General features: G+C 39.0%; 2 protein-coding genes across 8 annotated transcripts in view; both read left to right on the plus strand.

Annotated features, from left to right (window-relative positions):
- LOC139336735 (unconventional myosin-XVIIIa-like) overlaps positions 1-21,543 on the plus strand; it is a 166,937-nt gene extending 145,394 nt beyond the window's left edge. For 4 of the 7 annotated variants that reach the window (XM_070970932.1, XM_070970933.1, XM_070970935.1 and 1 more), the window contains 6 exons: positions 307-444; positions 4,887-5,072; positions 5,234-5,373; positions 6,913-6,957; positions 13,494-13,616; positions 18,762-21,543. In XM_070970932.1, coding sequence (XP_070827033.1) covers positions 307-444; positions 4,887-5,072; positions 5,234-5,373; positions 6,913-6,957; positions 13,494-13,616; positions 18,762-18,924 — 795 coding nt within the window. In that variant the 3' untranslated portion in view covers positions 18,925-21,543. Of the gene's footprint in view, positions 1-306; positions 445-4,886; positions 5,073-5,233; positions 5,414-5,766; positions 5,880-6,912; positions 6,958-13,493; positions 13,617-18,761 lie in introns of those variants that run through there. The other 3 variants (XM_070970934.1, XM_070970939.1, XM_070970936.1) reach the window with 2 other exon arrangements.
- LOC139336737 (uncharacterized) lies at positions 14,780-17,761 on the plus strand. Its single transcript, XM_070970943.1, has one exon. The coding sequence runs from the start codon at positions 14,976-14,978 to the stop codon at positions 16,713-16,715; it is 1,740 nt and encodes a 579-aa protein (XP_070827044.1). The 5' UTR covers positions 14,780-14,975; the 3' UTR covers positions 16,716-17,761.
- Positions 21,544-21,797: the final 254 nt, after the last annotated feature.

Raw genomic sequence — 21,797 nt, forward strand, 5'->3', positions numbered from 1 at the left:
AAATTTTAGGTCACCAAACAATCAATGTCAAAGATGCAATTTTTAAAGGAATGAAAGGGACTCAGCTCCAAAGAATCAACAGCTATATAGAATTGGGTGTCATCTGCATAGCGTTGAAAATGACAGTCTTAACACATAAAATGAAAAGTAGTTGACCCAGGGCAGAGCCTTGTAGAACTCCACATAGAATGTGTACAGTTTGTGATGAGAAGCTTTGAATTGAGACAAAAAGCTCTGATTTCATTCCAACCAATGGGTGCCATTCATGGATATAGTGACATATATATGTGTATCTTTTTATCTTAGATGCAAGCCCTCCAGAGCCAGCTGGAGTTCCAGGAGCAGTCCATGGTGGAGAAATCCCTTGTGAGCCGGCAGGAGGCCAAGAACCGTGAACTGGAGACCAAGCTGGAGTTTGAGAAGACTCAGGTCAAACGCCTGGAGGTGAGAGCTAAAGACAGGTGGAGTGCTGGTGGTGGTAGTCGAGTCAAAGCTCCAACATGTGGAAGACATGGATAGAGGTTAGTGGAAGGGTGAAATGCACTGCAGGGGTCAGAGATCAACTACAGATGGCACTACGTGAGGATGTACTGTAGTTCCATAAAATTTCAGACTGCTGCCATCCCTGCTTTACTCTGTCCTCTAGTTTGAATTACTCTCATTTGACAGTACCATTTGTTATTCTATCATTTTCAAATTGCTTTCAGATTTTGCCTTCGGCAAAAAGTACCAGTGTAGGAAAAGATTTACCATCTGCATGCTCCCAGGGGTAAATTCAAATCCTATCTTGCCCAGTAATAAAATGTGTTAAGTTTTGCAGGTTCAGTTTAATAATTAATAGCATGCAATGAGCTCACAAGGACTCTTATGTCTAACAGCCATGGCTGGAGGTATTATGTTTTCCGGTTGTCTGTCCGTATGTTTCATTCTCATGAACATAATATCTCAGGAACGCCTTGAGGGTTTTTGTTTTTTTTTCCAAATTAGGCATAAATGTTTACTTGGGCTTTAGGATGATCTGATTACATTTTGGTAGTCAAAGGTCCAAGCTCACTGTGACTACACAACACATTTTTGGCCATAACTCAAGAAGAATTCAGACACTAAGTCTAACAAACATTCACACATCTCATAGGTAAACATAAAGTGATGACATTTTGTATCCCAAAGGTCAACTAAACTGTGACATCATAATGTTCTGCAAAGATACTTTTCTGTCCATTATTCAACACCATAACTCAGGATCAGAAGGGGAGATTGTGACCATATTTCACATTTGGTCAGATTCTGAATTGGTGACACTAATCTTGCGTGTTCACCTCGAAACTGAGGTGACTGTACAAATTTTCTGTGCTGCCATGTTTAAGATGTCTGTGAGGCATCCATGTTTTACAGTTTGCAGCGTCTTTGCAGCAGCATCCATATTTTGAAGCATTGTAGTACACCACAAGCTCATTGGTTCTGCTGATACTGATGCTTCAGGTGATTGTTGTTGCACCATGTGATGAAGCTCTCTATCAGTCCTCTGTACTCCTCTGTAAAAGCAGTCTCTAAGTGTAGACAGCATGTTTCTCCCTGGAAACTATTCACTGGAATTATACATGCCAGTATGGTGATGACTTCCATTTCGCCAGAATATACACTTAATACTTTTTATTAAATTCCTTCAAAGTATTCACTACATTTATTATTATAGTATGGACAGTATGGACAGACTTGGGAGGATTCTGCAATAGGGTAATGATCCCAAACACACCTCAATGTCCACAATGGACTACATCAAGAGGCGCAAGCTGAAGATCTTTCAGTGGCCTTCACAGTCCCTGGATGTAAACATCATTGAAAATTTGTGATTAGACCTCAAAAGGGCAGTGCATGCAGGAGGACCCAAGATTCCGACAGAACTGGAAGCCTTTTGAATGGAAAAAAGGGCAAAACATTCAAAACATGTAACATTTTCAAAATTTGGTTTCTGCAAAAATACAAACTGCCATTAAAAAGAACACAATAGACTAAGATCAGCATCAATATTATAATGAACTAACTGTTCAAAAGATTTATGAACTCAACAAAGTGGATATAGTGTTAAGTTAGTTTTTCAATACAAATAAAATCAGAATGAAATTATTTTCACAACACAATCCATAATTATTACACACTTCAGACGCCATTATTCCCCTTTTCAAATTTACTGTTTCCAAAAAATACACAAACAATAATAGTAACAAATAACACAGCATTATTTGTTACTGCAGCGTGTGATTTTGTTGAAACTGAAATGTTTCCATTCACCAAAACATTGTTTGCATCCTTGAGCTCTAACAGACATGTTGAATGTATTTATTTCTTTGTAAATCATTTGCAGACAGATTAGTTTTATTTATTTTTGTTAGTATTTCAAATCCTGCATTGTTTCCATCCATATTCAGTAGTTGGCAGTGTTGCAGCGTCTTTGCAGCAGCATCCATATTTTGAAGCATTGTAGTACACCACAAGCTCATTGGTTCTGCTGATACTGATGCTTCAGGTGATTGTTGTTGCACCATGTGATGAAGCTCTCTATCAGTCCTCTGTACTCCTCTGTAAAAGCAGTCTCTAAGTGTAGACAGCATGTTTCTCCCTGGAAACTATTCACTGGAATTATACATGCCAGTATGGTGATGACTTCCATTTCGCCAGAATATACACTTAATACTTTTTATTAAATTCCTTCAAAGTATTCACTACATTTATTATTATAGTATGGACAGTATGGACAGACTTGGGAGGATTCTGCAATAGGGTAATGATCCCAAACACACCTCAATGTCCACAATGGACTACATCAAGAGGCGCAAGCTGAAGATCTTTCAGTGGCCTTCACAGTCCCTGGATGTAAACATCATTGAAAATTTGTGATTAGACCTCAAAAGGGCAGTGCATGCAGGAGGACCCAAGATTCCGACAGAACTGGAAGCCTTTTGGTCAAAAAAATCCTTTACAAGCTCTGATAATTGTCAAAGGGGGTGTTACAAAGTACTGACCATGCAAGGTGCCCAAACATTTGCTTTGGGCCCATTTCCATTTTTCTTGTTATTAAAAGTTTAAAAGATGGAACTAAAAAGGTAATCTTACTTGAAATATTAAAGAAATGTCCTCTTTAACTTCATGCTGTAATCAGGTCACCTTTCACCCACTTGGTTATTTACAATAAAATAAATTTTGATTCACGGGTGCCCAGAGTTTTGCAGGCCAGTGTGTGATGAAATGTTGTGCACCATTCCAGAATGATATTGACACAAACTTGCTTGTCAGTAGTTCTGACTTGGTTCTGTGGAAGTCTTACGCTCGTATCTAAACTCAATCAACCACCACAGGCATGTATTCATATTATTTCAGGGCCTTTGAAAAACAAACAATTTGACAGAATTGCAGGACGGCAAAATGAAACCTGTATGGGGATATGTTGCCGTGGTAATGTCATACTGAAGAATGGAATAAAATACATAAAATAGAATTATTTTGTGTCTTTACATAATTATTCTAGTAATGCATGTAACTATAAATTGCACCTTTCTCTTAATGTTCTATTGCAAAGTTAATATGAATGATAAATTTAAAATGTAACGTAATTCTTTCATTTCCAACATGGATATGAAAGGAGAATTGCATTTGATGTAACCCTTGTGTATGTTTGTCTGAAAAAGAGACAGAGACAACAGTAACAAAAAACATGTCAGCAGGATGCCATCCATATGATTCTGGATGTTGCTGCACCAAAGCTATTTGCTTGTTGTTCAGATTGCCTGTGTTTTCACCTTGTGTGAGGGAGCAACATAACATCTGGTTGTAAATTCTGTTGCCGATGAAGGCAAAAAGTTAACTTTGGACACCTGTGCCATCTACTGCTATCATTGCTGGTATTCTCTCGTCATCTAATTTTATCGTTCTGTTCTTGTGTATGCAGCATTATTCAGATTTTTTTTTAACCATGCTAGCGGAAGGGCTTTATGGTACTGCACTGTAAGACAGTTTGACCACCACTTTGGTTTAAAGAAAAAAGTCTCAACAAATATTGGACAGACCCAAGTATACTGATCAACAATACATATTCATCACTGACCATGATTTATTAACTTAACATGATTCTTATGAGCAGTAATTAACTGAGTAGATTTTCTTGTGTGGTGGCCACAGCATATGGGCTATTGCGTTTTAGAGAAGAAAAGCAATTTCAGTAGTCTCAATATTTGTCTTTCAAAAGTAGTGGAGTAAAAATAAATGAAAACTGTACTTTGGTACATAAAGTAAATGTACTTCATAAGTGTTCACCACTGCACTGCATAAATAAATCTTAAATTAACAGTACATTCATTCATTTAGTAGATGCTTTTGTCCAATGCAACATAGAAATGAAGTACTATCCAAACCACAGTGGATCCAGCAGAAGCTGTTGAATGAATTGAGCAGCATATTTAGTTGTTGTTCATGTAGTGCAACGCAACATGGTTGAGTGACAGATGCAGCATGCTCAATGAAATTAGTTGGTCATCAATCATGCTACCCAGATTTCTAGAAGACTTGGTTGGAGAGATCGGGGTACAGCTGAACTTATCTAAAAGAACTGTATGCTTGTACATGTTTGCCATCTCAGCAAATTGCTAGATGATGTCTTGTTGCTGACCAGCAAAAGTTGAACCAGGTTAAACTTTTCATTTGATCCTGTATGCTTTTTCTTTGGAGCCCTTGGGTTTGGCACCCCCACTACCCAGACTGGCCTCAGTGAAGGGGGGCTGCCAGTTTTTATGCAGTACATATTTTTGTGTACTTTATAGCTGACTCTACAATGTGTCACATATGATATTAATTTGACCATATTGTTGAACCTTGTCTCTTTTAATGCGCAGAGCCTTGTAGCTCGTCTTAAAGAGAATCTAGAGAAGCTGACGGAGGAACGAGACCAGCGCAGCAGCAGCGAGAACCGAGAGAAGGAGCAGAACAAACGTCTGCAGAGACAGATTCGTGATGTTAAAGAGGAGATGGGTGAACTGGCTAAAAAGGAAGCTGAGGCCAGCCGCAAAAAACATGAACTGGTAAGACTGTGACAGACAGTAATGAGACAACTTACTAACAGTGATCACTGAGCAAGCAGTACAGTGAGACTCTCCTGGCATTTTACAAGACAATAATAAATCAGTGGTATTGAACTAATCAACCTTTGGTCCTGATCAGCTGACTCTTGTCTTATTGACAGGAAATGGACATTGAGAGTTTAGAGGCTGCTAATCAGAGCCTGCAGGCAGACCTCAAACTGGCCTTCAAAAGGATTGGTGACCTCCAGGCAGCCATTGAGGATGAGATGGAGAGTGATGACAATGAAGACCTTATCAACAGGTACAGAAAATATGTACTTCTAGGTTTGGAGCTTCTTGAAGTTCCTGGAAGTGGAAGACATATTATGAAACAGAGTGTAAACAATAAGGAAGCCAGAAATATTTGCTTTTACCCAAGAAATAATTGAGCTACTAGACAGGCACTATTTACATAGGTGGCATCCAATCTTTACTGTATTAAAGGACACTAGTGCCCCCCAAAAAATCTTAGTTCAAATTCTTCTTAATGGCTTTTTCTAATTGTCATTGAGACATCTCACAAAACTCTCAGTTGGTACTGTGGCAGTCCAAACTCCATTTGCTGATAAAGACCATGAGATGCAGTTGAAATGCCAGAAAAGCTAGCAGGTGGACCTTGATTTAAGATCGTCAAACTACTGTTCCCAAAGTCAAGAATGAATTTTCACGCTGGAATGAATATTCTATGAGAGATATTAAATAGAATGTTATTCTTACTAATATGTTGTTACTCACAGCTTCTTGTAGGATATATCACTACCTTTTTTTGTGTGTGATTGTGACCAAATCCCTAGTACTATGCAAGAACTGCTGAACAGTTTTGTGCATTTTTAATTCTCAGAATTTGTTGAGAATGCGTTGCAATTTCCCTTCGCCTTCTGCAATTATCCAAATTTTGAAAAAGCAACACTATGCCGTCAGAGTAAGTAGACAAAACATCTGGATTTTGCAGCATCTGACTTTATGTAGTGTATTATATGTATATTTGTAAGTCCCATCTTTTCAGATAATCGATTGTAACACTCCTCAATATAAATCCTCATTCTGAAAATAATGAAACAGTGAAATAATAACGTGTTGTCTCCTTTCTGTTGTATCTGCCTTCCAAAAAGTTGTTGTAAAGAGTGGGCTGGGAAGATCGATAACAGTCTTATATCTGTGTGTGGAACAGAGATTTGGTGAAAAACAGCCAGGTACACAGGATTCCTGGAGTCCTGTCATCACAGTGAGGTTGCCTGGTGCCATCTTGTCTGTACAGAGACCAAAACATCAACCTGTGCTCACCAGCAACTCGCACTATAGCCATAAATGCTCCTCTGAAGTGCTGGATGGACACAAAAGTTGTTGTTTGTCAAGAAATAGTTCTGGCACCAAAAGTCCTGTATTCCCTCTGGGGTGCCTTTTAAGGACATGTTTACACTCTCTGAGATGCCTGCTGAGCCTTGCTGATTGTTCCTCCCTCTTACAGTAGCAGTAAACAGCTCTGTGAGTCATTAGAATATGCTCTGGAAGGCTTTTCCAATCTGATGCGTGACACAAGATCAGGATTAGGTGACATACTGAGTTAGTGCCCCTAAAACCATGATGCATACTTATAGTATAGTTACTCTGCCAAAAGGAAAACTGGGTTATCACACCATCTACCATGACATCCATAATTATGAGGATATGTTTAAGCATCATTCACATTTTATGTATTGTTTATGACTTAATTCTTATTTTGTGTTTTTTTGTTTCTGTTTTCTGTCTTTTGTTGTTTTCTACTCTTGTCTGTCCCGCCACCCATCATCATCATGACTAGTTTGCAAGACATGGTGACAAAGTATCAAAAAAGACAGAACAGAACGTGAGGAATTTGAACCTTTTTTTTTTTAATGTACCACTGGAAATGATGCAGAATTCTACAGCCTTTGAACATTTAGTCGAGACATTGATGGTTGAGAGAGAAAACGCTGTGCTTTTCTCTAGGTTTAGTTTCAGTCCAGTTAGTCCATCACTTCTGGCTGTCACACTGTAGAAAAGAGCTTATATTTCAAGGAAAATCCCCACTGACAGAAAACATAGAGAAGATATTTGGAATGCAACTGGCATTCCGAGACAATTTTGTTATTTGGTGATTTGTCTCTTATTCTTGTGATAATATTCATCTATTTTTAAGACATAAAGTTAGAATCATGGACAATGGTTCCGTTCCAGAGACACACATGTCCAGCCATTCAAACAGGATAGAAATGCCTCATGGAAGAAGCAGAGCTGCATTAAATCCAAGGGGGGATTTTCCTTTGATGTATGAAGGCTCTGGGATAATGCATCATAAACAGTGCTCAGAGATTTCCTCATAACCCCAGTTTACTCTTCATTGCATGCCTTCACATGCTGAGATGCACGAATACTACTGACACTATGTTATTTGATCCCCAGCATGCGATAAGCTTCCCACCTCGGATTCCCTGTATGGTTAACCACTTTACAAAGCTTTGAATTTAAAGGAACAAGTGTCATGATCTCTCTGGTCATCCCCCTTGAGGCCAAGAGCTTCCTTACAGTTCTCTTTTATGGTGCCAAGGGGTATATCCAGCTGTGTTCACTGTTTTGCCTTGGAGGGGGTCATGTCAGACACTCCTGCGTTGTGTCTGAATAGTAGTTGGCAATGACGTAGCCGCTCGCTACCTGTGCCCCCTTAATATTTCATCTGCCAGCTCTATGGCTAGATGTGACCGTTGCTTGGTGGTAACCTCTTGACAGGAGGAAAAAAAGGGTGTGTTCCTCATCAATCATTGACTTGCACTTGGTTAATAATGCAGAACCTTGAAATGTCTTACAAAAAGCTGTCTTGCTCAAAAGGCAAGTAGCTCACACCACACACACACACACACACACACACACACACACACACACACACACACACACACACACACACACAGCATTAACCTCTGGCTCCTAGCTTTTCCAGCAAGTGTTTGCCTTTCTTGGTTGAATGAAAAGCATTATTACATTTATCTTTTCATTAAATATAAATTACATAGCTATACATTTGAATATGTTAATTCAGTGTCATTCAGTTTGTATGAAGTAGGGATGTAACTCACGATACGATAATACCTCAATATTTAAAAAAAGAAGGATTACTTTAAAAAACGCCCTTAATCATAAATTAGTAATGAGTAATAATTTTTATTATTTATTCATAAAACAATAGTTTTTAACTTAAAGTGCTTCTGCTTTCTTTTTTCATAATCTAAAATAAAAGAAGCCATCCATGACTTTAGCATGAGCAAAAATTGGCATGAATTTTCTTGAACCATGTACAATTTCAAAAGAGAAACAATAACTTAAACGTTTTGATGAGCTGCCAACATCCACTAAGGGATAACTATGCTGTATAGCCAATTAACTAGTCGACTATGTCAGATTTATACAAAGCAACCACACAAGATGAAACCTCAATAACCCACAACCAAAACCCTAATGTTAAAGTGAGACCACTTTTATTTCTTTTATTTCTAAAATGGTCCTAAGATGTTAAAAGTTGCACACGAAAAATGTAACATGAATTCAAACTATAGAAAACCAAAATTGCATAAAAACTAATAAAAAAAAATCAATCCACCTAAATCCAACAAAACAGCTCAACTAATTTAATTAATAATCTGCCACTGTACTGCATAAAAATCCTTGACCTAATCTCTGAGAGACACTTGTTTGTTATTTAATATTTAATTTAATAATATTTGATAGTTAATAGAAGGCTGTTCGACAGTAGAAAATAAGCTTCTGTAGTTCAATAAACAGCATAAACAATTACCTTTAAATGACAATATTGGTCAGTTTACATACTAAATGTTGTGGTCTTTATTCTTCAACACCACTAACAAAACCTTTCCTTTTCTAAGCTTAGAAAGTACAGTTTCTAGTAGACCATCATGGTCTGATGGTGGTCACAAGGTGGCCGCTGCACTCAATTTTCGATTGACACCTCACTTTACCAGTTAAGATCTTCCATTTCATCTCTACACTGGACAATAGTCAACGAGAATCAGCGTTGAAAGGAAGGCCCTTGTCTTTTTTTTTTTGTGTAAATATCGAGCCAGTTGCAAACGATTGTACAGATGACTGGTGCCTCACGAAGGCTGTGAAATTCTGAAAGTGATACCCAAAACCCAAAGTATGATATTGATATGTTATGTAGATAAATATACAAAGAAGCCTTTTTTTGTTTGGGAGAACACAGAGACATACAATTAGAAAAACATGTGGTTATATACAATTTGTCCAATACTCCTATACTACTATAATAATCCTTTTCTGTGATATTGTTGTCAGTTTCTGTTGAACTTGGACTAGGGTAAGGTTTCATCTTGTGGTCCCATTGAGTTTTCCAACTAATAAGACCCAGATATAGTCATCTACAGGCATCTATTTACGAAAGATTATTCAGGTAGAGATAAAAACCTTCATCTTCAGTGTGTGTAGCACTTCTGACTGCTAGAAAAAAAAACTTCAGTGTTTCATTTCAAAAGAGACCAAAACCATGCATGTAGTCCAAATGGTTCAAGAACAGCTTTCAATTTACTGTGGGTATGTCTTGGATAGGGGTTTTAGGCTAATTTTACATGAATGGGAAGCAGTTCAGTATTCTAAAATTTTTCATTGCAGTGGAAGTTTTGCAGCACAGATAACAATGTTACTTTTTCATGTGACACTGTAGATGAGAGGAGCTTTCCAAGCATATGTTTCCTGATTTGCTTGGAAAGGGTGCATATGCCTGTCTGTGCTCGAAAGCCATAGGGACTTCACTAGGTTGACAGTTTCATATATCTGAGGCATAAACAGTGGTGTCTTTAAGACCGAGGGACACAGAGGAGCCAAGCTGAGCAGAGCAGAGCAGAGCAGGAGGATCCATAGAAGCTAATGATGAATGTAATAGTGTGTAACAGAGACGTACAACCAATGGCGGCAGAATGTCACAGACAATTAATGTCTCCTCAGTACTGTGTTTGTTTGCTTCCCCCAGGCTTTCGGCAGGGCTTAACTAATGGTATGGTGGTCAAGGACATAAATTGTGGTTGACACTATGTGTGAAGCACTAAGTTACATAGTGCCCAACATTGTGGTGTTGACTATAGACCTGAGAGGTCTCCATGCTCTGAGTGTATCATGAAATTGCACACAGATAAGAAAGTCTTGGAGTTCATTTAAAAAAAAAAAAACTGCCACATTGTATTCTGACAAAGAAATTGACATATGTTTAAACTTAGCTAATCATTTTAATGGAAACGTAACTACTTAGATTAATGGTAAGAAAGCAGTGCATATTGGAGCCTGCACTATTGCACTCAGATTTATGTCTCGGCTCTTTTTGTTTTTATTTTTTATTGTTTTTAATGCCCTTATCTCGAGCTCACAAGTTAATTGTTTTGTTATCTCGAGGTAACAAGGCTCATTTTCTCGTGATATTGGGTTCATTTATCTCATTATCTTTTTAAAAACAAAAGGCAGATTTCCAGAGATAGTTTCTCATCAGAAAACAGCTTCATAGGATTCATAAGAGTGGACCATGACAGACACACACTGGTTTTGTGAATTTTTGCCATTTGTTGCAAGAAAGTTTTCCCTAGCTATTTATTACGAGGCTATTTACATTATGGCTAATAATTGTAAGGGATAGACATACAGTGGTCAACTTAAAGCAGGCATATTACCATTCAACAGGCTACAACCAAAAGAATTCTGCTTGGCATAGTGAAACTAGAACAGAAAGTACCCACACTGGAGTGTGTTTGATTTAAATATGATCTTTGATAAAGAAATCAATTTTTAGTAATGCTGAAAGTACTGCTGTTGTTTGGGGAATCTCAGCAGTGTCACTAAGGTTACAAAGTGGGAAGAAAAAAATCAACTGAACTTAATGACTCCATCTCTGTGTTCCCATTTTGTAATGGGAGGAGTCCTTTAAAACAGTTGTTGCCAGTGAAGACAAAGGTTAAAAGGTTAATTTAAGATGACTGAAGGAGAGCCCTGCAAACAGCTGCCTCACCAACACTTGAGCAACATACAAATGCAAGTAAACTTTAACTCTATAAAGACATGGATAACAAACCATGTCTGGATTTTAGCTTCAGTTAACTTACTTATTAGAACACCCTCTCCCCTCATTGAGTGTCCTCAGTGCATAAAATAAAGACACTTGGTTGCTCTGTCATCTCAACAGCAGGCAGCAGCAAATCCCCAGATCATCTAATTGTCGAAGAATATTTTGTTAGCTGAAGAGTCCAATCCTTCCATCACCTCTCTCCTCCATTTAAGTGTGAATGCAGTCCCAGTGCTGCTGTCCAGAGTTATTGTATTCCCTAAAAGCTAGTTGGCTATGCATTTGGATCTCGCTGTGCAAGCCATTATTTGAAATCTCCCATTTGAAATCCAGGGAGCTTTTGTGTCAACTGCAAATTATTTAAAGTATAGGTGATTGTTGGCTTTCCAGATCTCTTTGTGCTGGAGAAAAGAATATTTATCTCAACAAGATGGGAGACTCTCTGAAACAGTTGCAGAGATGTTGAGCCACCCCTCTGATGTCTCTATAGGACTATTAAGCTGTAACAAATTAATTTCACAGTGCCAGACAAGCACTTGGCTTTGACGACACTCAATGAGTGTTGCACTCTTTTCATTTGTGTCAAATTTTATGACAAGCCCTTTATTTTTCTCCGTAGCTCACAGTTGTGAATGTGTGCAGTGCCCAGCTGTGAACCAAATCATTCTGTCAAGAATGTGTGTGTGTGTGTGTGTGTGTGTGTGTGTGTGTGTGTGTGTGTGTGTGTGTGTGTGTGTGCCTGCGTGCAGGACTAGTGATGAAAATAATTACCAGATGAAAGGTAAATCTGTTATATCTGTTTTATTCTGTTATGCTCTCTTATGCTTATCCATTTCAGCAAAGAAGTCACAGTCAAAACATTTTTATGTATTTTTGGAATACCACTGATGCAGGTGTCTTCTTTGACTCAGAAAGAGATGTGTTAAAGGAGTCCTCCACTGATTTAGCCGTGCACCTCAGTAACAATGTTGAACTCATGATGGAAAGGATCCAAATCAATGATGCATCATCTTTTTTATCAAATGGATTCTTCCCTTCTTCCCTTGTCAAAACCTGGTGCTACAGTGCAACTACTGGTAAAAGTTTGGTCAGAGACTCAGATGGGTTATGTTATTAGTGGCTGATGTAGCCTCAACCTGCTCACATCAAACAAGGATGAAGAGCAGGCTACAGAGAACCAGTAAGCTTTCTAATTTCACACCCCCAGATTTTTTTTAATATAAAATGTGTACCCTTCAGCCCCAACTGACTCTGGAAAAGGGCTACATACCAACTTCTTTTACATATGCAGCAGTACTCCCCAGACTTTGATGTGTAAATTGGTTCCTCTTTAAGTTTGAGAAAATTAGTTTTAGCTTGGAGACCACAAATTTATAACAGAAAGCCTATCTTACAAACTGTGTGAGTTTGGTGGATGTTGGTATGTACAGGTCAGGGAGAGTGTAATGTAAAATTAATTAATTAATCTATTAATTTGCGTTTAGGCTGCACGGTGGCGCAGCAGGTAGTGCGCGTGCCTCACAGCAAGAAGGTCGCCGGTTCGATCCCCGGGTCAGGCGGGGCCTTTCTGTGTGAAGTTTGCATGTTCTTCCCGTGCATGCGTGGGTTCTCTTTGGGTACTCCGGCTTCCTCCCACAGACCAATAACATGCTCATTAGGTTAATTGATGACTCTAAATTGTCCGTAGGTGTGAGTGTGAGTGTGAATGTTTGTTTGTCCTTACATGTGGCCCTGCAATCGGCTGGCGACCGGTTCAGGGTGTACCCCGCCTCTCGCCCATTGTAGCTGGGATAGGCTCCAGCCCCCCGCAACCCTGAAAGGGATAGGCGGTATAGAAAATGGATGGATGGATGGATTTGCATTTAAGGAAGAGTGGAGCTTGAGAGATCAAGATATGTTGAGGATATGCTTCTGCTTCTTTTATAAATCTACTGGACCATGACAGCACTCATCTAACAGTGACAACAGTGAGAAGTTGCTGTGTAATGTTACCATCTATACAACCTCTTGCAGGCATGTTTGTGTGCTTACAGGGCCTCTTTGAGCTGACTGCATGTGCTGTCTTTCATCCAGAATAAATGCCACAGTCCCTCTTTATTTCTACACTAACATTTACAGGCATGTTCTACATTCTCTGGTACCACAGCTACAGCGAATTACAGTACATGACAGTATTTCTACATGTCATTTCTCTGTTGACTCTACTTTCACATTAACATTTCTTTTACTATCTCATCTCATATCTCCTGTGCTTCATCTGACTTCTTTTCCTGTCTCTGACTCATTACCAGTCAGGAGGATTCAGACACAGACTCTGAGTTGGAGGATCGTGTGGATGGGGTCAAGTCCTGGCTATCCAAAAGCAAAGGTTCCACCAAGAACCTTTCAGATGACGGAAGCCTCAAGAGCTCCAGGTTAGTCCGTAGTCCACCTAGATATTTAACTGATTCTGGCCTGTCTGGTTGAAATGGTTTATGATCTGACCCAGAGGAAATAAAGGGGAGCAGAATAGTTGGATGAATTGAAGGGACTGCTATTACTTCATTGCTTCATCTTTATTGTCACCCACTTGGTGAAGAGGGGACTTTTTTTCCAAAAAACAAAAACCACCTTTGTGGTAGATTTATCGACATGCCCAATAGCCAGCATAATCTACCTGAGCCGCTTGCTGAGATAAATGAATGTGTCTGCAAGCTGACAGCTTCGATTGCCCCAGATTTGTGTTACGAGAAGATTTAACTTCCCTCGGCCAGCTGAGCCACTCCCTACATTAAAAGTTTTGAAATCTCTCTTAGCAGCATATCCCCATAGACACAGATTCATCAGGCTAGCCAACACGACCCCTTTTAGTAGTAGTTTTCAAATTTAAGGGACTTTAATTGCCTTTTCCACAGATACCATAAGGATATAAGGAATTCTATCCCAGTTCAGGGATAAAAAGGGAGAGGAAATATTATTTATAGGTTTATCAAGTTTAACATCTTGCTTTAAACTTAAATATGGGAAACATTTTCAGCAAGGGTTTATGCAAATTATGTTTGGTAATGCTCACAGAGATTCATTGTCTATGATCAGCATTAAACATCCAGTATCTTTGTTCAATATTCTGCTCATAATAAGTCACATATTAGTATGAAAAATAGTGGCTAATTACCCATGACAATGCAAAGTTAATTTGGTTTCCATGAAAGTACATATAATGTTATTACTTGAACACAAGAGTTAAGGTTACCCTCCTGTCAGTCAGGCATACACAGCATAAACAATACTTCACGACTACAATTACAACATACTGTTTCTTCTTTCCACATGTTTTCCATCTTTTTTCGAAGTGAATCTTGTTTTTTTGAACAAGAGCAGTCAGGTATCATACACTGTGACTGTGGCTCAAAAATGTTTTATTGAATGTGAATCCAGGAGCAAATATTGTCAAGTTCAAGTTCTTTATCAAACCTATTTAGACAACTTGAATCAGTGACAGTCAAAAGTAGTATATTTAATAGCTAAATCTCAAACATTACCTTTCAAATTCCCAATTCCTCTTGATTCTTAAGTTTTTCCACATGTATTGCATATGTATCTGCTTTTTATGTAAACAGCTTTATGAATGTTTTATTGCAGCATTATTGTCTGACCATGATGCTACATTATTCAAAACATTTGAGTTGCTTTAACATGGGTTTGTAGAGCATTGCAGTTGAGATTCTTATCTGTGGCCTTCATTTGTCCTTGGTGGGCCATAAAATAATGTTGCTGTCTGTCTTTACATTTCAATGCAGGAAAAGCTGTTGTTAGTCCCTAGTCAGTTGTCTCCAGTTGCACTCTCCTTGATCTTAATTCTTAGTCACTTTTGCTGTACTCCTGTTTCTCATCACATTTCTGTTCTTACAATCTGTCAAGTTTCATTAATTTGTTTCTTATTCTCTTCCTTCACTTGCCTCCACTTGACCCAAAATCTCATCTTTGTCATTTTCTCTCCTACTGTCTTTATTCCTTCATCCTTTCCTCTATTGCTTCTCTCTAGATATGCTTTAAATGTAGATGCAAAGGAAGGCAACGAGTGGAAGGAGGGTAAGGAAAGGAAAGGGGTAAATAAAGAGGGTAAAGAAGTAGAGTCAAGCCGGCCAATATCAGTAATGAGCTCCCTCAGCTACAGAAAAAGATCCAACCTTGACTCCATCGGTGGCAAAGCGGATGCCCTTTTCAGCACCCTCAAGGAGAATGCTGAGTCAGAAGACATTTTATCCTTCCATAAGGCAAAACCCAAAACCTCAGCTCTTAAGGATGACACCTACTCAGTAAGCCCCAGGAGGAAGTCCCAGGCAGGGGATGACATGAATGGCAGAGAATCAGTCATGTCCCAGGCCAACACCCAAGCCAGGAAAGGCATGGACAGCCTCTGGGAAAGCTTTGACAAAGAATCAGCCATTTCATTCACTGCTCCAAGTCAGTCCTCCCTACATCTCGGGTTAAGCCCAGAGAATGATGCCAAGTCTAACATCAGTTTTGGTTTGTCAAGCCCACTTGAACGCCGCCAATGCACCTCACACTTAGATTTGGGCAGAGGTGGGAGGTCACTGTATGGCAGCAGTCCCAGTAGCCCTTGCTTTAGCAGACGGTCTGGGGGTCGCAGTCCTGGAAGTATTAGCCAAGCTGATTCCCACAGGTCACTGGCACGCAGCTGCCGCCTGAGCGAGTTTGGTGTTGATATTGATGATAGTCGAAGTATGGCCTTCACCGAGAGGTCAGCATACAGTCCTCACTCATCTACTGGCCGCAGTATGTCCATGCCACCACCACAAGCCAGATCATCAACTGCAGATAATGACCCACTTGATAACTTGGATATCAAATCAGTCAGTCATCGCAACTTCCTTGACCCTGACCTAGAGAAAGCCATCAATGAGGTGCTGAGTTTCAAGCCTATCAAATTCAAGCGCAAAAGTTTGGATGACTCTGAAAATGAAGAAGAAAAATCTAAGAATGATGAATATGACAGCAAAGGTAACTGTGAAAGTACTTACCCTTCCAGCAGTATTAGACGCTCTGCATCCGCTGTGGACTGCATGAGATCGTCCCGCAGCACCAGCAGCTGTAGCAGTCAAAATCGCAGCAAGAGTAAAGGCAAGAGTAAGAAAAAGAAGAGAAGCTGCAGCTCCGAGTCTGATAGCTCAGGAGATGACCATCATCGCAGGAGCAGTTCCAAGAGGAGATCCAAGAAGTCCAAGAAGAAGTCCAAGAAGAGGGACGAATCTTCTTCATCATCGTCGTCTTCTTCATCTTCAGATTCTGAGTCGGACACAGGGTCGAGCTCTGGTGCATCCACCATTTCTTACCGAAGCTCCAGCAGTGTGAAGAGGGCTCCAGTTCGAAAAGTACTCAGCCCGGAAGGAGAAGGAGAAGCTAGGCCACAGAGCAAGAGCCTGCCCCTTAACAAAAAGGATGACAAGAAGAGGAAGAAAAAAGTGGACAGCCTGATGATGAAGTACCTGTACCGGCCAGACAGTGACTGAGGAAGGCAGTAGGTGGTTGCCTGATACCAACTTAGCTTGATGAGTGTTTTTGAAGCATGATGTGACCTAACTAATCAAAGACATTTTCACTGTTATCTGTCAGGGCATTATATGTATTCCATTCAGTCTGATTAGGATTAGACGTTCAGTTAGAATTCAAATGTGCAGGTAGCGTTTTGGATGATATGTCACCTTAGGCATGTCAATAATTTTTGATATCTACTACACATTCTCTGTTTCAAATCAAACAGTAGTGACTACAACCTCTATGTCTGCCTCGTCACTAGTTTAGTACTGTAAAGGCTTTCAATGAAGATTCTTGGGGAGAAGAAAAGTTTTGGGTGTGTTGAGAATTTTTTCACACCAGGAGGTGTTGTTGGTGAGATGGTGCAATCAACGTAGATGTTCACTCAGCCTTTATGTGCTTCTGAGATGTCATATTGATTTATAGGCCCAGAGAGGTAGAAATAAGGGGAGTCAATTATGAGAGACCATAATAAATTTTTCCTTCCAGACCCATAATTGCAGGCATAAATAGACCCAGAGCATTAATTTACACCAAGTAGTAAATTCTTTTGAGATGTACAGTTGACAGTAATTAACTCCCAGTTTGCAATATTTAAGCAGTTTGAATGTTAAATGCTGTCAAAAAGCTGGGTGAGACCAGACTGGTGATAGGATTTGATTTCCCTTGTGTCAGAGGTCATTAGAAATATTTGCACTGTTTGAAAAAGACGACGAATCATATTTAGATATTGGTAATCATTTGTTTTAGATTCAGTAGGCTTCTTGTTTTCTTCTGAGTGCTAATTCACTTGACTTTAACTTTTTGAGAGGATGGACTCACATCTGTCACAGGGCTTTGTACTTTTTATCTGAATGGCATAGATTTTGTACTTCACTACCATCGTAACAGTTTTGCATGCTCGTGTGGCACCGTATTGCATGAGATTTTAATTCATAGATGCTAGAGGAGAGCTTACCTCACAATATGGCTAAATGTAGAGCTACTCTGTGGTGATGAGAGCTCAACATACTGTAACACAAATACTGTAATACAAATACTGTAATGCAAATGGACCCTAACCCAAGAAAATAAAAGAAAACCATGTGTCAAATTTTGAATGAAGTCAAAGTCAGACAAACATCAGCAAATACAGAAACACTGCAAGTAGTACACAATGAAAGTGTAATACAACACAACAGAGGAATGTTGGGGACACTAAAAATATATGAACTAGTAGATACTAAAAGGTAAATGCAAGGTCTGCTTATACATCCAGTAACATCAGAATAATACAATAAAAGCCTTAAAACTAAGATTGGCTCATTTTCAACTTTTCTATTTAATTGACAAGGAAGTAACGTGTTTGGGCATGCTTTTAGTGTCCACTGTAAACTTCTGTTGTGTTTCAGTGTAGGCCCATTTATATGTGTTGGTGTTTCTGTATATGCTTAATTTTATGTGTTTGCAGTATCTTGCTGTGTTCTGTGGTAGCCCTGATCCATTTCCATTGTGTATCACAGTCTTGAATGGCTGTCAGGGTTCATACTCAGAAACCAGGAAGAATGTCAACAAAACAAACTCACTGAATGGTAGGCAATCTTCTTAGCAACCTTCCAATTGTCAGAAGGTGATTGCAAAGTAACAAAGGAAACCTTGATATCCTAAGATCGAGAAAAGGTCTCCTCTATGAAGTTCAGCACTTTATAACCAAAGGTGGTCTAGATGGGCTTCTTCCTCACTCAACAACTAGAACTCTGCTCAGCTGCAGATGAATTGCAGCAATGTGACAGATTAATGCTGCAGTCTAAATTGGAATGGAAGACTAAATTGTTTCATTTGTTATTTGGTAATCATTGAAAAGATTACCTGGCAGTGAGTGGGGTTTATTGTTTTATGAAATTAAACAATTTTTTGGTACATTTTTTTCTAAACGCAACATATACGTATACGTTGTCAATGTGATGAAAACATGCCTTGAGCTCTCTCAGAGACCTTTTTTGACAATAACATCAGCTGCTACTTGTTCTTTCTTGCTCCAGCCCCCCTGGCCGAAGACGCTACTGCTTCGATAGATCTGATGAAGAGGAGGAGGAAGAAGAAAAAGGTGGGGCAACCCAAGGCGCTTACTACTCTCGATATAGATATGGCAGCCATACTAAAGACGACGATGGCGAGGACAGGCCTTATGTGACCACATCGTAGTCCTCGCTGTTAGCATTCATCCTCTGAAAAACACCCTCATTCAACTGTGGCAGTTTGTGTTGCATGCAAAGTCGACCAAAATGTGGTGAATCCAACACAACTGTAAACTTTAATACTTATAACCCTGCAGAACAACACAGACATTCAAATACTGTAGATGTTCCTAAATTGTTCCTATGGCAGATCCTCATAGGATTTCTTTATTTAAACCACCTGTTCTTTTTGACTCAGCACTCAGTCTAACCTCGCTACACACACTGCAGCTCCGTTATCAGCGACTCCACTCTGCTGGTTGCATGTAAACAGTAGTTGTTTGGCTGGAGCAACCATCCTGTTTAACTCCCATCATCACGGTTGTCACTGAGCCAAAGAACTTGAGGTTGCAATGATAATAGATTCTGTCTTTCTCTCTCTTTGTCCCTGTCACTCTTCCTCTCTTCTTTACATATAGTATAGTACACCACAATAATATGTATTGCCATAGTACAATGTATTGCCAAAAAGCCTTTGTTCAGATATGTGTGCACACTGTTTTACTTACTGCCAATTGATGCAGAAAAGTCCCAGATTTTTTTTTCTTCCTCTTTCCTTTTTGGGACGAATGAAATTTGACTTAAGTGGACTCCTCTACAGCTCTACAGCAGCTTTTGTTTGCCTGAAAGATTTTTTTTTTTTTTTTGCCTTTAGCTGGTAAATTATCTATTTGATACAGGGGAAGAGGATCACCAACTGCTCAACCATGAAAGTAAAGCATTTTTGTTTTGCAGAGCACTGCCATAAAGCAAATTAATTTCCAAAAGGTTGACCTCTGTGAAATGCCTCGTCTTATTTAGAACTTTCCAGAATTCTTTAGCGATAAAGAGAGTTTGACTGTCCTTTTGCTTGTCATTTGACATGCTGTCTGTGTTTTGTTTTAAGGTTTATGTGCTTTCCTTTCCCAAAGGGAATGTATTTGACCTTTCCACCAGTCATTTGTTGGTTTCTCAGAACGAACACCAAGCAGATGGTACCCTCAACCAGCATGTTTAAGGAAAATGCTGGTGTTATTCTATATGTTTATTGTCAGCAAATCACCTGGAAAGACCAAAACCAACACAGTGTTTCTTGACCTTTGGGAATAGTATGTGTAACAAAATACTCTAAGCTAAGACCATTTACCAATTTTTTCGGAGCTTTCAATCACATCTCGGTCTTCTTCATCAAATGAGTGGTAAGGTGTCATCATAACTATTAGCCATAAACCCATTGATTCCCATTGAAAATGTTAATCTTTGAAAATAGCCTGCTATTATATATTGTGGAAAAAATGCTTGGCACTACATTTTGTAACTCACTGGGAACACACTAGTGCAAGTCAGCAATAGCAGCTCAGCCAGCTTGGTCACATCAATTCCTGTTCAATAACTGTCTGAAAATCATTCCACTTTTGTGGATCAGTTTAAACTCCAGTAGAGCAGGGTCATATAAAAGTGGATGGTACAGCACAGCTAATAGGACTGTCACTTATTTCAACAAATTTGAACCAACATGTAATTTTGGTTTCTATTTTAATGAGTTCCCTGAATACAACACACATAGCCTGCTAAATGTGTTGCACAATTAATGTTGTTCTATTCATTTACTGTGCCTCCGCTGCCTCGCTTAAATGGCAAGCTAACATTGCTATGAGATTGGTGCACCTTACAGTCAGAAAACAGCCTTACCTGTCCATGATTTTTCCACCCATCTTGTTGATTCCAAATGCTGCTACACATTACTTCTCAGATGGTTTGGTGATGATTATTCATTCAAGCATGGCAAGCTAGTTTTCTCTGTTTTGCATTAGTGAAAAGAATATCAGTTTAATTTACAGATAAGGCAACAAGGCATGTAATAGATGAGAGTGAGAGGCATGTCCTGTTGCACTTATAAACTGAGAATTTATAATTCAAACACATCATTACATATTGAATATTACATTTCCCCATTTTCAAATATGAATAAAAATTGACAGACCGATATGCTTTGGACTCTCTGGCTCTCTGTGTCCTCAAAGGTCAGCACTGTCGGGATGATTCGCTATTGGCCAGTGGTGCAAATAGAGTGTCAAAGTTCCATAAAATTGAATCGGAGTCCAGGAAGCACATTTGCTGATCGCAGTGATTTCACTGAAATGAATTATTTCCTTGGATTTGTGCATTCATGGATTCCGATGAAAATATGAAAGATCAAGTTGATCACCAGCCTTCTATGTTTAAGCCTCATTCTGTATTTTAACTGTAACTTCATTAACTGGACACACTATAGCCTGTATAACCAATACTGTGAAATCATGTAAACAGCAAGGAATAAGAACCTGTGTTTTCATTGTTGCTTAAGCGTTACATCACACCCTTTTGTCATCTGTCTGGTCTTTACTGAGAAGCATTAAGAAATTTTTGAAAGCCATTTAAAGTCCAGGTGAGCTTGACATGGCATTTGGGGCTGCATAACTTGGTGGATGTCCTTTATTGTGTGGGAAGTTGGGTTTGATTCTACTATACATGCTTTTTGTAGATTATTGTCATCTTTTTATTCTCTGTGCAGTCAACACAAGTGTGAAATTTGTTTTGATCTTATTGACCCTGATAAAAAACATAAGAGCAGACAATATTTCTGACTGCACACACTATTTATATATAAATATGTGTATGATTCATGCTAGCTTTGAAAATAGTTAATGTTTATTTTCATTATTGAACAAATTGACCACTTGTTATAAATTTTGCATTACAGTTTAATATATTGTAAATAAATGATGGTGATTGTTTTAGAATGCCTTGAAGACTGGATTTGTTTGATTTGTTTTTGCTGCAATTTGTCTTCACTTCATGCCTTTACACTAAAATAAAAGT

Source organism: Chaetodon trifascialis, chromosome 9, assembly GCF_039877785.1.
Source record: "Chaetodon trifascialis isolate fChaTrf1 chromosome 9, fChaTrf1.hap1, whole genome shotgun sequence".
NCBI lineage: Eukaryota > Metazoa > Chordata > Actinopteri > Chaetodontiformes > Chaetodontidae > Chaetodon > Chaetodon trifascialis.